The 17978-nt window shown below is 44.0% G+C and overlaps 1 protein-coding gene across 1 annotated transcript; it reads right to left on the reverse strand.

Moving 5' to 3' along the window:
* Nucleotides 1-28: 28 nt before the first annotated feature.
* LOC106582233 (uncharacterized) lies at nt 29-17097 on the reverse strand. Its single transcript, XM_014165099.3, has 8 exons — nt 16962-17097; nt 16192-16299; nt 15353-15560; nt 14710-14786; nt 11472-14624; nt 1434-2110; nt 1062-1169; nt 29-951 (listed from the first exon to the last, which is right to left on the reverse strand). Exons 2-8 carry the CDS (start codon nt 16217-16219, stop codon nt 949-951), a joined length of 4254 nt encoding a protein of 1417 aa, XP_014020574.3. The 5' UTR covers nt 16220-16299; nt 16962-17097; the 3' UTR covers nt 29-948.
* Between the last annotated feature and the right edge of the window lie 881 nt (nt 17098-17978).

A 17978-nucleotide genomic window follows, 5' to 3' on the forward strand; every position in this document is an offset into this window, starting at 1 on the left:
AGCTCCTACATAAAGAACACAAGAAAGGTAATTTTCTGGTTTCCTTTAATAATCATCAATACATTATGTACAAAGCCAGCCAAATAATACCCTACTGACCAAGGAAATCCTAAAATGTATTTTAAGTCATTAAAATAGCTAAAGATTACATCAGGTATTTAACAGAAAAACACCATAGAGAAATACTAGAAGTGACAAAACATTAAGAGTGGATCCTCCAAAGCCCTGATCAGTTTGTCTTCTCAATGGAATAACCTGGTCAGTCTGCCCATCACTACAAAAACAGCTGACCATCATATTACTGACATCTGTGCGTGCGCGCACCGAGGGCAGTCCTAGCAGTTCACTCACAGGTTAAAATGTCACTAAAGGAACCGTGAGCTGGTAATTTAATCACTGAACACAAAAACTAAACACAAAAAGTTTAACATTAGAAAGGGTCGACAAAACTTTGAAAGTGTGTTCCTTCTTTCATTTATCTTCAGTCATTGTCCAGACAGCTGTCTGACCAACGTGTAGAAGCTAGGAGTAACCACACTGTACACTCCAATCTGTCCAATGGGTCGTCACTAGCTTCCATAGCCACGAAGTCATAATTATGGCTAAACCCCACCCATTTGTACAATTTCTTCTTCAAATTTGATTTGAAACATACACCTAACCTTAACCTTATGCCTAATCCTAAATGAAGACCAAAAAGCTAATTTATGTAGACAATTTTTACTTTGTAGCTTTGAAATCTGACCGTGGCTTTGGAAGCATGTGGAAACCCAGACAACTAGAGCACTGATGGGAGGGGCTGGGGGAGGGAATGATTGTCCAGGGAAAAGGGGCTGGCAGGATCTGACGCTGTTCCTTCTCTGTAACCACAACAACCCGCACTTCTGTCCGCCTGGTGATGTTTCCATGGGGAGCCTTTCGCCTCATGTGATCCACCCCAAATAAAAGTTACTGCGGAATAAAGAGAAAAGTCTAAGTTACAATGTCATCACTCTGTTCATCATGCATCTAATGTGTGTGAATGTTGGGTGAATGTTAGGATGAAGGTTGGGAGTTCTTACACTGAGGAAGCTCTTGCCGCGTGGTTTCCTGTCCTCATCTTCGTCATCAGACACGTGTGGCTTCGCTATGGCCATCTCCTCTTTACTCGCCGCTATCATCTTACATTTCTAAACACATATACACACAGATTGATTTTAAAAACATACACAAATCATTGTGATGTGAACAGTCAGAGTAGTACAAGAGAACCACCCAAAAAAAGTATAGTCTTCTGTTTCTAACCTCAAATACATAACTACATAAACCAGACTAGGAGTCTGAACTAAAGTTGAATGCTTGCTGTAATCCATATGGGGAGTCTACATACACATTGCATTAAGTAGATCTTTGTTATAACATACATTGCAAGTGAAGCCTCTTGTAAGTCTTACCTCAGTGAGCTCCTTGATGCTGTAGATGTTGGCCTGCTGAGTCACCTTCCTCTTCACCTCCTCTATGTGGTCCAGGTTGAGGGGGGGAAGGGTTGTTTGGGGAACCTGGCTAGGAGGGGGCTTGTTGGTGATGGTGGGGAGGGGGGCCATCTGGGGCTTGTTGGTGATAGTGGGGAGGGGGGCCATCTGAGGCATGTTTGACATCTGGGCCATATTGGTGAGAGCTGCAGTCATGGTGGCAGCTGTCATACTGGCCATGGCAGCACTCATGGCCATATTTGACATATTGCCCATATTGGGCATATTCATATTAGGCATACTCATGTTCATGTTGGGCATGTTCATGTTGGGCATGTTCATGTTGGGCATGTTCATGTTGGGCATGTTCATGTTGGGCATGTGAATGTTGGACATGTTGGGCATGTGAATGTTGGACATGTTGGGCATGTGAATGTTGGACATGTGCATGTTCATGTTGGGCATATTGGGCATGCCCATGCCGGGCATGTTGAGAGGCAACGGCAGGGGAAGAGGCAGATTCAGGGGAGTTGGGGCTGGGTTGGGCAGGGGCAGCTGGAGGATGGCCTTGGGTCTCAGACTCTCTGGGATGGGCACACCTGCTTTAGCACACATGGCTGCTGCATTGGCCTTCGCTATCTCCAGGAGCTGGTCTTTGTCTGTGAATAGAGAAAGGGGAGAGTAAAGAGAGAGGAGGGAACAGACATCTGTCAACAGCAGAATTTCAGACTACCTTCTCAGACCTAATCTGTTCTAAGGTGCCTAGAACAGCCACCATTAAACTGAGGGTACTAAACAATAATAGTACATTGGATATTATACCCAGGGTTGGGTAGTAACGAATTACATGCAACTGGGATTACGTAATCCGATAACAAAAATGAAGTAATTGATCAACTGATTAATTTTGAAAAGCATATACGACTGATTACTTTTGGGATTATGTTCTAATATGAAGAGGAAAATTTGATTAAAACTCGTCGCTTTCATTTAGCACACCATCAAGACTTCTCACATGCTCTCAGAGATTCTATTGATCGCCCATCAAGGGTGGACAGCTGCTTTTGTGATTGAATTAATAGATAAGGCTTCCAAAACATTTACAACTGGCCCACTGGTCAAGCACACTCATCTGGACCCGTTTCCCAAACTTGGTCCTGGAGCTCCCCCTGGGGGCACGTTTTGGTTTTTGCTCTAGCACTACACAGCTGATTCAAATGACCAACTCATCATCAATCTTTAATTATTTGAATCAGCTGTGTAGTACTAGGGCAAAAACCAAAATGTGCACCCTGGGGAGACCCCAGAACAGAGTTTGGGAAATCCTGATCTGGACAAGAGTTCCTGATTGCTGCTTTGAAACAGTGCAGTTTCACTCTCTCCAACTCCTTTGTGAAATGCTTTCGGATTGCAGAATATTTCAAAATGTACGCATAATCGCAGGGAAAACAGTATCGAAAGCAACCACCATTGTTACTGAAGAGAAAAAGATCCCAGCTTTCTAGTCTGAATTGTATTCAATATTGAACAATGGGCACTCACGTCAGCCATTCAAGGTGGGTGCATAAACCTATACATAAAATGTACTGTTATACAGTGCCTTCAGAAAGGATATACAACTCAACTTTTTCCACATTTTGTTGCGTTACAAAGTGGGATTAAAATGGATTTAATTGTCAATTTGTGTCAACAATCTACACCAAAAATGTGAACATTTGTAAAAAATTAAATAAAAAACATTTATAAAAAATAAAACACTATTTCTTGATTAGGTAAGTATTCAACCCCCTGTGTCAATACATTTTAGAATCACCTTTTGCAGAGATTAAAGCTGTGAGTCTTTCCGGGTAAGTCTAAGAGTTTTGCACACCCGGGTTGTAAAGAAATGTGTGAGATGTTATTGGCCTACAGTCAGTGTCCATATTTCATTTACTATTCCATTTAACCCATATGAACATCTTTGCAAGGCATTGGAAAACCTCCGTGGTCTTTGTGGTTGAATCTTTGTTTGAAATTCACCGCTCAACTCAGGGACCTTACAGATAATTAATTGTGTGAGTGGGGTAAAAAGGATGAGGTAGTCAATCAAAAATCATGTTACACTATTGCACACAGAGGGAGTCCATGCAACTAGAGAACCACATTTTTCCTCCTGAACGTATTTAGGTTGAATACTTATTGACTCAAGACATTTCAGCTTGTATTATTTTTTTTTAAGTAAAAAATTCTAAAAGCATAATTCCACTTTGACATTAGGGGGGTATTGTGTGTAGGGCAGTGACTAAAAATCTAAATTGAATCCATTTTAAATTTAGGCTGTAACAACAAAATGTAGAAATAGTCAAGGAGTGTACAGTTCTTAAGGCACTGCATATTATAATTTTTTTTCACCTTTATTTAACCAGGTAGGCCAGTTGAGAACAAGTTCTCATTTACAACTGCGACCTGGCCAAGATAAAGCAAAGCAGTGGACACAAACAACACAGAGTTACACATAAACAAACGTAGTCAATAACACAAAAGAAAAATCCGTATACAGTGTGTGCAAATGTAGAAGATTAGGAAGGTAAGGCAATAAATAGGCCATAGAGGCAAAATAATTACAATTTAACATTAACACTGGAGTGATAGATGTGCAGATGCTGATGTGCAAGTAGAAATACTGGGGTGCAAAAGAGCAAGAAGATAAATAACAATATGGGAATGAGGTAGTTGGGTGTGCTATTTACAGATGGGTTGTGTACAGGTACAGTCATAGGTAAGCTGCTCTGACAGCTGATGCTTAAAGTTAGAGAGGGAGATATAAGACTCCAGCTTCAGTGATTTTTTCAATTCGTTCCAGTCATTGGCAGCAGAGAACTGGAAGGAAAGGCGGCCAAAGGAAGTGTTGGCTTTGGGGATGACCAGTGAAATATACCTGCTGCAGTGCATGCTACGGGTGGGTGTTGCTATGGTGACCAGTGAGCTGAGATAAGGCAGGGCTTTACCTAGCAAAAACGTATAGATGACCTGGAGCCAGTGGGTTTGGCGACAAATATGTAGCGAGGGCCAGCCAACGAGAGCATACAGGTCGCAGTGGTGGGTAGTATATTGGGCTTTGGTGACAAAACAGATGGCACTGTGATCGACTGCATCCAATTTGCTGAGTAGAGTGTTGGAGGGTGTTTTGTAAATGACATCGCCGAAGTCAAGGATCGGTAGGATAGTTAATTTTGAATTGTAGATGCTTAATGCGAGTTTGGAAGGAGAGTTTACAGTCTAACCAGACACCAAGGTATTTGTAGTTGTCCACATATTCTAAGTCGAAACCGTCCAGAGTAGTGATGCTAGACGGGCAGGCGGGTGTGGGCAGCAGTCGGTTGAAGAGCATGCATTTAGTTTTACTAGCATTTAAAAGCAGTTGGAGGCCACAGAAGGAGTGTTGTGTTGCATTGAAGGGCCAGATGTATACAGAATGTTGTCGTCTGCGTAGAGGTGGATCAGAAAATCACCAGCAGCAAGAGCGACATTGATATATACAGAGAAAAGAGTCGGCCCGAGAATTGAACCCTGTGGCACCCCCATAGAGACTGCCAGAGGTCCGGACAACAGGCCATCCGATTTGACAGACTGAACTCTGTCTGAGAGGTAGTTTGTGAAACAGGCAAGGCAGTCATTTGAGAAACCAAGGATATTGAGTCTACCGATAAGAATGCGGTGATTGACGAAAGCCTTGGCCAGGTCGATGAAGACGGCTGCACAGTACTGTCTTTCATCGATGGCGGTTATGATATATTTTAGGACCTTGAGCGTGGCTGAGGTACACCCATGACCAGCTCTGAAACCAGATTGCATAGCGGAGAAGGTACGGTGGGATTCGAAATGGTCGGTGATCTGTTTGTTAACTTGGCTTTCGAAGATTTTAGAAAGGCAGGGCAGGATGGATGTAGGTCTATAACAGTTTGGGTCTAGAGAGTCTACCCCTTTCAAGAGGGGGATGACCGCGGCACCTTTCCAATCTTTGGGGATCTCAGACGATACGAAAGAGGTTGAACAGACTAATAATAGGGGTTGAAACAATTTTGGCGGATAATTTTAGAAAGAGAGGGTCCAGATTATCTAGCCCAGCTGATTTGTAGGGATCCAGATTTTGCTCTTTCAGAACATTAGCTGTCTGGATTTGGGTTAAGGAGAAGCAAGGGGGGCTTGGGCAAGTTGCTGCAGGGGTTGCAGAGCTGTTGGCCGGGGTAGGGGTAGCCAGGTGGAAAGCATGGCCAGCCGTAGAAAAATGCTTATTGAAATGATCGATTATCGTAGATTTATCGGTTGTGACAGTGTTTCCTAGCCTCAGTGCAGTGGGCAGCTGGGAGGAGGTGCTCTTATTCTCCATGGACTTTACAGTGTCCACATTTTGGGGGAATTAGTGCTACAGGATGCAAATTTCTGTTTGAAAAAGCTAGCCTTAGCTTTCCTAACTGACTGTGTGGTTCCTGACTTCCCTGAAAAGTTGCATATCGCGGGGGCTATTCGATGCTAATGCAGAACGCCACAGGATGTGTTTGTGCTGGTCAAGGGCAGTCAAGTTTGGGGTGAAGCAAGGGCTATATCGGTTCTTAGTTCTACATTTTTTTAATGGGGCATGCTCATTTAAGATGGTGAGGAAAGCACTTTTAACCTCTTCACTATAGGGGGCAGTATTTTCACGGCCGGATGAAAAACGTACCCAAATTAAACGGCCTACTACTCGGGCCCAGGAACTAGAATATGCATATTATTAGTAGATTTGGATAGAAAACACTGAAGTTTATAAAACTGTTTGAATGATGTCTGTGAGTATAACAGAACTCATATGGCAGGCAAAAACCTGAGAAAAATCCGAACAGGAAGTTTGACCTCAGATGGCTGTAGTCATTTCAAATGAAGTTCCATCTAAACTACAGTGTCTGTGCTGTCATATTGCACTTCCTAAGGCTTCCACTAGATGCCAACAGTCATTCGAACCTCTTTATGAGGTATCTACAATGCAATTTGATTGAATAACTTCCGGAAGAATATGTGGTCAACCTGGGGTCATTGCCTTACCTCGCGCGCGCTCATGAAGGATTAGCCATTTTTCTTTTGTAATGAATCTGCTATTGTCCGGTTGGAATATTATCGCAATTCTACAATTATAACACCCTAAAGATTGATTGTGAACATGGTTTGACATGTTACTACAAACGCTGAGGGAACTTTATAACTTTTCGTCGACGGTGGAAAGATGCATTTTGGAATGGGGATCTGGACGCGCCATCAAAACGGATTTATTTAGACAAATTATGGACTTTATCGAACAAATGAACATTTCTTGTGGAAGTGGGAGACCTTCCGAGTGCATTCAGCCGAAGATCAGCAAAGGTAAGATCATATTTTTAACACATTTCAGCATTTTGGGGATGCTGTGGCTGGACTGCTAACTAAATAGCATGGTGCTCAGTACTCAGAATATTGAACAATGTGCTTTCTACGTAAAGTTATTTTGAAATCTGACACAGCGGGTGCATAAAAGAGTACTGTATCTATCATTCTTAAAATAATTATGTATTTTGTCAACATTTATGATGAGTATTTTTGTAAATTCACTGGGAATTTTGGGGTGAATACATTTTCTGAAAGTCACGCGCAAATGTAAAATGTTTTTTTTTTTAAATATAAATATGAACTTGCTGGAACAAAAAATGCATGTATTGTCTAACAATGTCCTAGGAGTGTAATCTGATGAATATCGTCAAAGGTTAGTGCATAATTTTAGATGGTTTTGTGCTTTTGGACGGCTAACCTTGCTTTGAAAATGGCTGTCTTTGCTAAGAAAATGGCTGTGTTGTTTTTTGCTGTGGTCGTATCCTAACAATCTAATGTTTTGCTTTCGCTGTAAAGCCTTTTTGAAATCGGACAACGTGGTTGGATTCAGGAGAGGTTTATCTTTCAAATGGTGTAAAATAGTCTTATGTTTGAGAAAATTGAATTGTTGTATTTTAGTTGTTTTTGTATTTTGCGCCATGCGATCCCATTGGCTGTTGGCTAGGGGTTCCGCTGGCGGAACGGATGTAAGAAGTTAAAGAGCAACCAGGCATCCTCTACTGACGGAATGAGGTCGATATCCTTCCAGGATACCCGGGGCAGGTCGATTAGAAAGGTCTGCTCGCTGAAGTGTTTTAGGGAGCATTTGACAGTGATGAGGGGTGGTCGTTTGACCGCGGACCCATTACGGACGCAGGCAACGTGGCAGTGATCGCTGAAATCCTGGTTGAAGACGAAAGAAATGTATTTAGAAAGCAAGTTGGTCAGGATGATATCTAAAAGGGTGCCCATGGTTACGGATTTAGCGTTTAGGGTTCCTTGATAATTTGTGTGAGATTGAGGGCATCTAGTTTAGTTTGAAGTACGGCCGGGGTGTTAAGCATATCCCAGTTTAGGTCACCTAACAGTACGAACTCTGAAGATAGATGGGGGGCAATGAATTCACATATGGTGTCCAGGGCACAGCTGGGGGCTGAGGGGGGTCTATAACAAGCGGCAACAGTGAGAGACTTGTTTCTGCAAAGGTGGATTTTTAAAAGTAGAAGCTCGAAATGTTTGCCACTGCGCCCCTTTGGGAGTTCTATCTTGTCGGAAAATGTAGTTGGGGATAGAAATTTCTGGATTTTTGGTGGCCTTCCTAAGCCAAGATTCAGGCACGGCTAGGACATCAGGGTTGGCGGAGTGTGCTAAAGCAGTGAATAAAACAAACTTAGGGAGGAGGCTTCTGATGTTAACCTGTTATGGCTAGGGGGCAGTATTTTCACAGCTGGATAAAAAACGTACCCGATTTAATCTGGTTACTACTCCTGCCCAGTAACTAGAATATGCATATAATTATTGGCTTTGGATAGAAAACACTCCAAAGTTTCTAAAACTGTTTGAATGGTGTCTGTGAGTATAACAGAACTCATATGGCAGGCAAAAACCTGAGAAGATTTCATGCAGGAAGTGGCCTGTCTGACAAGGTGTCATTCTTCTTGTCTCTGTTTATTGAAGAGTGAGGATCTTAGCTGTCCCGTGACACTTCCTACGGCTGCCATAGGCTCTCAGAAGGCGGCAAAATACTGAATCGTGGCTTTGCAGGCTCTGGCTGAAACAAAGTAGCACGTTTGGGTAGTGGCTGGTTACAGTACTGTGAGACTCAGGCTCGTGCCCGCGTCGACCGAAAGCTTTGTTTTCTTTCCTCTGTTTAGCTAAATGGACATTCCCGGTCGGAATATTATCGCTTTTTTACGAGAAAAATTGCATAAAAATGGATTTTAAACAGCGGTTGACATGCTTCGAAGTACGGTAATGGAATATTTAGATTTTTTTTGTCACGAATTGCGCCATGCGCGCGACCCTGATTTACCATTTCGGATAGTGTCTGGGACGCACGAACAAAACGCCGCTATTCGGATATAACAATGGATTATTTTGGACCAAACCAACATTTGTTATTGAAGTAGCAGTCCTGGGAGTGCATTCTGACAAAGACAACAAAAGGTAATCAAACTTTTATAATAGTAAATCTGATATTGGTGAGTGCTAAACTTGCCGGGTGTCTAAATAGCTAGCCCGTGATGGCTGGGCTATGTACTTAGAATATTGCAAAATGTGCTTTCACCAAAAAGCTATTTTAAAATCGGACATATCGAGTGCATAGAGGAGTTCTGTATCTATAATTCTTAAAATAATTGTTATGCTTTTTGTGAACATTTATCGTGAGTAATTTAGTAAATTGTTAGAAAATTCCTCCGGAAGTTTGCGGGGGGTATGCTAGTTCTGAACGTCACATGCTAATGTAAAAAGCTGGTTTTTGATATAAATATGAACTTGATTGAACAAAACATGCATGTATTGTATAACATAATGTCCTAGGGTTGTCATCTGATGAAGATCATCAAAGGTTAGTGCTGCATTTAGCTGTCTTCTGGGTTTTTGTGACATTATATGCTAGCTTGAAAAATGGGTGTCTGATTATTTCTGGCTTGGTACTCTGCTGACAATCTAATGTTTTGCTTTCGCTGTAAAGCCTTTTTGAAATCGGACAGTGTGGTTAGATAAAGGAGAGTCTTGTCTTTAAAATGCTGTGAAATAGTCATATGTTTGAAAAATTGAAGTTTTTGTATTTTTGAGGAATTTGTAATTCGCGCCACGCCTATCATTGGATATTGGAGCAGGTGTTCCGCTAGCGGAACGTCTAGATGTAAGAGGTTGCATGAAACCAAGGCTTTTACGGTTACAGAAGTCAACAAATGAGAGCGCCTGGGGAATGGGAGTGGTGCTGGGGGCTGCAGGGCCTGGGTTAATCTCTACATCACCAGAGGTACAGAGGAGGAGTAGGATAAGGGTAGAGCTAAAGGCTATAAGAACTGGTCGTCTAGTGCGTTCGGAACAGAGAGTAAAAGGAGCAGATTTTTGGGCGTGGAAGAATAGAGTCAAGGCATAATGTACAGACAAGGGTATGGTAGGATGTGAATACAGTGGAGGTAAACCTAGGGATTGAGTGACGAGAGGTTGTGTCTCGAGGCACCAGTTAAGCCAGGTGAGGTCACCGCATGTGTGGAGGGTGGACAAAAGGGCTATCTAAGGCATATTGGGCAGGGCTGGGGGCTCTACAGTGAAATAAGACAATCACTAACCATAACAGCAATAGACAAGGCATATTGACATTAGGGAGAGGCATGTGTAGCCGAGTGATCATAGGCTCCAATGAGTAGCAATAGGTAAGTCAGGGAGCCGATTCAGTAGTCGCTACTACGTTAATATATCAACAACATGGCTAGCTATCAGTAATAATGGGCTATATTTAGTTAGGAATCTAGCTAATCACTTCATCAGTTGTGGAATTAGCCCCAAATGAATTAACCTATGTGATATTACTGCCCCAAAAGATTTAGACAAATTAATGTACATTTAAAATATATATATATATAATAATTTATTTTTTAAATTATAATTGCCTAGTTGTCAAACCACACATTCATGACAATCACTGATTTAGGCAAGACTTTATGAGACGATTGAAACTGAAACGTTTTACACGGAGTACTGTGACTATGCTCTTGCACATAAAATAGAACATGTGAATTCTAGGTTTTTTAAGCTATGCTGCCACACTAGTTCCAATTTGGAAATAATCATGTTACTAAATAAAAAAAATGCTAGATTAGATTTGATAAAAATGTAAAGTTAAAATATGTCTGGGTGTTTAGGGCCCTATTAAAGCCACGTTGCGGTAAACGCGGACGGAATCCAGACATTAAAATGGAATTCAACAATATAAAATATGTATTGAACTTATTAGAAAATGTATTTATTTGCCCAAGTTAATCATAAGACATTAACAAATGATTATCCTGAAACAGTCTGAAATGGCCCGTCTGTGTGAGTTGTGCGGTGCGTGCATGTGTAGTCTACACTGTGTAGCCGTTTGCGATAATGCTAATGACAACAGTCTACTGGTAAATTGAATGCCGTTCCCAAAAACCTTCTCAATTAAATGTTAACAACAAAGTAGCCAATGCCTGCCTGGCAGAATGATATGATATTTTGCATAAAATGAGTTACCATTTATTTAGCCAAATCTGCAATCACATGAGCGCTACAGAAACACTGCTAACCAAACAATGGTCTCTGGCTGGCGCACTTGCATTAAAGGGCTACTACACCCACAATTATTTTATTTTTTTTAAATATTAAAAAATAAATGAAAATCTGACCTCAATAGTGGTCTCCTGATGTGGTTTAAGCATTGTTGTGGACTTAGAACATACAATTTCGGCAATTTTTTTTTTTACAAAACAAACCAGAGAAAAACAAAACGAAGAACACTGAATTTTGGAAAAAACAGAACAAAATCAGGCAAAAAAATAAAACCAATTTTATAGGGCGCTAAGTGTTAGAAGTTAAAGTAATCCAAAAGTAATCAATGTAAATCGATTGTTACTATTTTGAGTAATCCACCCAACCCTGATTATACCATAGGTGTAGTCTTACCCAGCTCAGTGAGACGAGGAGGGGTCTTGCTGGCACTGCGGCGGCCTCGAGATGTGGAACGGCGCTTGCGGAGGATGAGGATTGGCGAGTGGCTTGGTTCCCGTTTCCATCGGTCTCGTCGGTCAAACGAGCGATTCCGCATGACGGGTCGACGCCGCCGCGACCCAGAGCGGGACCTTCTCCTCCGGCCTGGAGAGCGAGACTTGGAGCGTTTGCTCCTGTCTGCGGACTTGGACCTCTTCCTTCTGGCCGGGGAGCGGGACTTCGAGCGCTTGGTCCTGGTTCTGGACTTGGAACGTGACTTCCTGCGCCGTACCGGTGACTTAGACCGTGATCTCCTGCGCCGGGCCGGACTTCTGGACTTCGACCACTTCTTCCGTCTGGTAGGCGGGGAGACAGACTTCCTTTTCCTGGCTGGGGACTTGGAACGTCTCCTTCTGGAGGCAGACTTGGACTGAGAGGGAGAGATGGACTTGGACCGGGAGCACCTCCATGAGGGAGAGGTGGACATCTTCCTACCGGCAGGTGATCGGGACTTCCTAGTAGGAGACGCTGACGTTGAGGACTGCCGTTGTTTTGAAAATGTCTTCTTAATGGGAGATTTAGGTGAGGACCTGGAGCGGCGATCAGCAGGAACCGTCTCTGGTGAAACAGACCTGGAGGTAGCATGCTCATCTGGCTCTTCATCAGAGGAGCTTGTTGGGCTTCTTGCCCCCGTCGGCTCTTCTTCTGCAGAGTCATGGTCTTCAGATGGAATCTCAGAGGTGCTCTCTTCAGCATGCCCAGCCACTGGCTTGCCCTGTGTGGTAGATCTGGAGGCAGCAGCCAAAGCGAGGGGCTTCCAGGGCTCTGCTGCAGCTACAGCTTCCCCAACAGGCTTAGTGGATGCTTCATTATTCACAGTAGTGCCTGCAGTATGCTTGTCAGACATTTTTGGAGACTTTAGGTCCTTGGCAGTAGACCTGGATCTTGAGCGTTCTGGGGATACGCTCTCAGATTGCCTGTCGCTTGAGACAGACTTGGATTTGTCACTGATGGGTGATTTTGACATTGAACGCTTGTTTATTTTCTGGGATTTGGATTTAGGAGTATGAGACTTGGACTGGTTACGCGGCGATAGTGATCGTGATGTTGATGGTTTACTGCGTCCTGGGGATCTGGACTTTGTCCTGCTCCGCTTCGGTGATCGAGAACGTATTTTCTTAACTGGTGACCTGGATATCCTGCGGCTCCGGGAGCGGGACTTGTTGTCCTTGCCCCGTGGGGATTTGGATCGTGAGCCTTTCCTGTTCCTCTTCAGGATCACGACAGAGCGGGAACGAGTCCGCCTGCCTCTCCTGACTGGAGACCGGGACTGTCGTGTCCTTGGGGGGGACTTCTTTCTGCGAGACGGGGAGCTGCTCTGGGAATGCCGTCCTCTCCTCATGGACCGGGAGCGATGGAGCCGTCTAGATCTGGAGCGTGAACGGCGAGTCTGCCTCACAGGCGAGCGGGACCACGGACGCCTACCTCGACGAGGGGGGGGGGTTCTGGTCCTCGACCTTCTGACACAGCCATGTGACCTGGACTCAGACCGCCGCCCTCGTCTGGGAGATGGAGACAGTTTGCGTCCTCTCCTAGGGGATTTAGACAGAGACTTGCGTCCTCTTCTAGGGGACAAAGGAGAGGACTTGCGCCCTCTCCTAGGGGACAGAGAAGGGGACAACTTACGCCCTCTCCTAGGGGACAAAGAAGGGGACAACTTGCGCCCTCGTCTAGGGGACAGAGGAGACAACTTGCGCCCTCGTCTAGGGGACAGAGGAGACAACTTGCGCCCTCGTCTAGGGGACAGAGGAGACAACTTGCGCCCTCGTCTTGGGGACAGAGGAGACAACTTGCGCCCTCGTCTTGGGGACAGAGGAGACAACTTGCGCCCTCGTCTTGGGGACAGAGGAGACAACTTGCGCCCTCGTCTAGGGGACAGAGGAGACAACTTGCGCCCTCGTCTAGGGGACAGAGGAGACAACTTGCGCCCTCGTCTAGGGGACAGAGGAGACAACTTGCGCCCTCGTCTAGGGGACACAGAAGGAGACTTGCGTCCTCTCCAAGGGGACAGAGGAGATGACTTGCGTCCTCTCCTGGGGGACAGAGGAGACATACGTCGTCTCTTAGGGGACAGCGAAGGAGACTTGAGTCCCCTCTTGGGGGACTTGCGTCCTCTCCTGGGGGACAGAGAAGGGGACTTGCGTCCTCTCCTGGGGGACAGAGAAGGGGACTTGCGTCCTCTCCTGGGGGACAGAGAAGGGGACTTGCGTCCTCTCCTGGGGGACAGAGAAGGGGACTTGCGTCCTCTCCTGGGGGACAGAGAAGGGGACTTGCGTCCTCTCCTGGGGGACAGAGAAGGAGACTTGCGTCCTCTCCTGGGGGACAGAGAAGGGGATTTGCGTCTTGTCCTTTTGGGGGACTTGGACTGCTTCCTCTTGGGAGTCATGCTTTTTGAGCCAGATCGAGACCTGCCCCTGCCAGACACAGGCTGACCAGACAATTGCGCGGGGCTTCGCGAACGACTGTGACTTGAACTGGACCGCTTAGGGCTTGGCGAACGACTAAGACTCGATCTAGCCATCTTAGTGTCTGTCAGCGACCCTGACCTTGACCTGGAGGTAGCCTGGTTCTTCACCTTTGACCTCTGCTCTGGGTTGGTTTCCTCCTTCTGGCCATCCTGCTTGGGGATGATGTCAGGAAGCTCCTGGGTGTGGCTGAAGCTCCCGTCGCTCCGTGGATCTTCTGGCTTTATGACAGAGATGGTTTGGTTCTCCCTGTTAGCAGGGGGAACCTTCTCTTCTGCCTTTCCTCCTGCATCCGCAGACTCATCTGAGGGTTGACATATCACTTTCAGAGATTCCTCTTTTTGGGCCGAAGTTATGCATAGGGAGGGAACTCTCTCCTCTTGCCTGGCCTTAGAGTGCATGGGAACAGCCTGCACTACCATGCCAGCTGGCTTCCCCTCAGACTCAGAATCTGTTCCTGACATAGATTCGCTCTCCGATAGGGAGTGTGAAGAAGAGTTCTTCTCCTGCTTTTCTTCCCCTTTTCTCCTCCTTTTTCTCTTCTTTTTCCCAGCATGTCTTTTGTGTTTTCTGGCTTTAGCATCACCTTCTACCTCAGGTATAGCTGTGTGGACAGGTACACAAGCATCAGTAAAAAAAAAAATCACTTGGCATCGGTTTGTTTCCTACACCCGGCCCAAACTCCTTACCTGTGATCAAGTCCTTTGCTGCCTCCTCTTTCGTGTCTACTGCTGTATCAGAGGCCACTGGGCCAGAACTCCTCAAGCTAAAAACAGAAAATATATTGATTATAGCAGCAAATATAATTAATACTATAATCACAATTGTCCCAATGGTATAGAGCCAAACAAACAAGAGCCTATTGGATGAACATTTCTGCTGCTTTACCTCCTATATTCCAGTGTGGAAACCATCTAAAGGTGACCAGACAACACCCTGTTCTGCCTAGCACTTGGCTGCATTCAGTACATAAAAACGTAATAGAACGTTCAATTGAACAGAAACGATGCTGTACTGAAGTCAGTTAAAAAACAGGGAGGGGTTGGGTTGTAGCTTCAAAATGCACCTCTTCCCTTTAAATACATAAATCATTGCTCCAAGCCACATCCCGGCACACCCACCAAACGGAGCAAATGTATCACAGAGTCTGTTCAAGAACACACAAGGTTTTGGGGAAATGTGTTGTTCAGTACAAGCAGTTCCGCAACGTAGCAAACGTTCAAGCAAACTGAACACAGCCCTGGTCGGGTTGTAATGGGCGAAATCTAGCAGAGTTATGGTTCTCATGGGATGAGTCAAACCATGTTCTGGTTCTAATGGGAGGAGCCTCACCCTGCTCTGGTTCTGATTGGCGGCTTTTCTACGTCGGACTCTGGGGCCGACTCTGAGCTTGTCTCTCGCTCTCCCTTGCCACGTTTCTTCTTCTTCTTCTTGCTCTTGTGTTTTTTGTGCTTCTTGTTCTTCTTCTGCGGCGTCTCACTTCCTTCCTTTGCAGATGTTTCCTCCAGAGTGTGTTCTTGCTCTGCAGCCTCGTCCCCGCCTGCACAGATTAACCAATTACATTACAATTTAAAGATTAGCCAACCACATTCTTTGGTCACAGATTAACCAATCACATTTCTTTGTTATGCTAGATTCGGAATATGGGGAGTTCACATGGACAACGTGTGAAATCAATTCCTAATGAAAGGGTGGCCAGGAAGAGGCATGGCAACCTCTGGTGTGTGTGTCATTGGCATATCATGATCTAGCCAATCCAGCATGAACTTCCAGCATCATAGATAGTTTATGTTTTAGGTTGAGCAGATGGACTATTGAAAGCATGGTAAAGAAACCTTCAACAAACCTTTACTTGCGCATACTTCCTTAATTCTCAATTTGGAAGTATGCTAATTGTTAAGAATACTCAGAAAAATATTGAATCCACAGAAAGAGGGTATCTTAATATCTTTCTGAATATTTCCTTGTTTTTCAGAGTTCCACCAGCAACCACAAACATCATTTTATAATACACTGGTACCTTCCAAATGATAATTAAGGAAGTATCACCAAGTAAAGGTCAGTTGAAAATTTATCAGTCCATGAATTTCCCAAATTTAGTTATAACCATCTATGTGAGAATAACTATCCCTCACATTACAGGGATATTTCTGCAAATCATGATCACAAACCTGGCTGGGTGTCAACTGCACACTCCATTTTATCAGCTTTGTTGGGATGATTGATGGCCTAAAAACCGCTGGCCCCTGGCAGTCCACCGTTCTCTTGGCCCTCTGTCACTATTGGGAAAAACAGAGCAGTTATTCCAGGGCACTCAACAGGTTGTTTCAGAATGTCAAGACAATACAGATTAATTACATGAAATACTAACGTTACCGTTAAAAAAAACTGCTATGAGTGTCCACAGGGTTACACTAAGTATAGGTACACAACAAAAATAAAAACACACTCTCTGCAGCAGCATTACATAACCAATGACCCACTTACAGAGGCAGGCAACCGTTTTGTAATCGCCTATCTCAACTGGCAATAACACTTGATAGTTAACCAGGCAGGTCACTAGCTACGATTTAGCTTAGCTAACTACATAGCAACCAAAGTAGGTAAGTATCGTCAGCTCGCTAATGCCACCTAGTTAACTTCATATAGCTAGCGTAGCTCGCTAATGCTTTCTAGTTATCAACGAGGGTCCAACAACAAGTTGGATAGCTTTAGCTTAACTACTTTTAATAATTGTGTGAAAATTAAAATGCAATCTGGCTAGCCACTTCAGGTTAGCTAACAAAGACACGCCGTAATCAGCACCCGGCCTCACTCGACAAACGTTAGCCACCTTGCTAGCCGTCTGTAGATTATTTGTCTTGACTCATCTAAAAAATATATATATATCTGTAGACAACCGATAGTTTTTGTATAACACACATTTACACCGTTTTCTTACCTAGCTATGTCTCCAATGTCTTGAATTTAAATTATTAGGTACTCCAGGAAAGCCTGTTGTATGGCAGACGCCATCTTTCTAGGACGCCATGACAGTTTGGGGGACCCCGTAATCCCAGAATGCCCTGCTGGGCGGCAAATTGCGAGCGGAAATAATCTCCATGACAACTCAGAGGTGACAAGTCCTCTGCGTTTAACATAAAAATCTTATTTTTAAAAATAAACACACCTACTACTTAATCTTCTTTCTGTTTTTATATCAGAGGCATAGAAAACAGGGACCATAGAAATGTAAACTTGATCTAAACACTTTATCTTGAGACAGGTAGTAAGGTTTTTTTTCTCTACAAGCCCAAGGGTTAGTGCTATCACATATCCTTGGGCTTGGGAAGTTCCTACCCTAAACGCTAACCCTAGACTTAACCCATACCCGAACCTTAACCCTTATGTAACCATTTTACATTTCAACTTAAATGGGGTAGGGTTCCAATGATCTCTGATAGCAAGGACCCAGCTTGTAGTCCTAAAAAACAGAAATTAGTTACCTCTGGTTCATTCAGCCATTCCTATTAGAAAATGAATGGAAAAATAATAGAGTTTTGGGATAAACGCTGAGTATAAACTCTGAGGTTATTTTAGGTTGAGGAGATCTTATACTGTTTGTTCTATGAGATAATATCAGTCAGTTAACGTGACCTTTATGAAAAATTAAGCCTTTATGTGCTTTTTTAAATTACATAAATGCTTCAAATTTCACAAAAAGTGATGTTAGCTGATGAGATTTTCTCATAGAACAAAACGTATAAGATCTCCTAAGCCCTTGTTTACCACAGACCTTATTTTCTGCGTTTATCCAAAAACCCTACAAAAACATCCATTACTTTCCCCATATAGGCTTTGTCCAACGAACCAGTTAGTGCCTACAAAACAAAAAAATGACATAACTATTGCTCTCTATTGCATTGGGGCAGAGTAAAAAGACATGCAGCAGGTTGTGCGATACAGTCCCCGTCAAAAA

The sequence above is a fragment of the Salmo salar genome, chromosome 21, assembly GCF_965601325.2.
Source record: "Salmo salar chromosome 21, fSalSal1, whole genome shotgun sequence".
Taxonomy (NCBI): domain Eukaryota; kingdom Metazoa; phylum Chordata; class Actinopteri; order Salmoniformes; family Salmonidae; genus Salmo; species Salmo salar.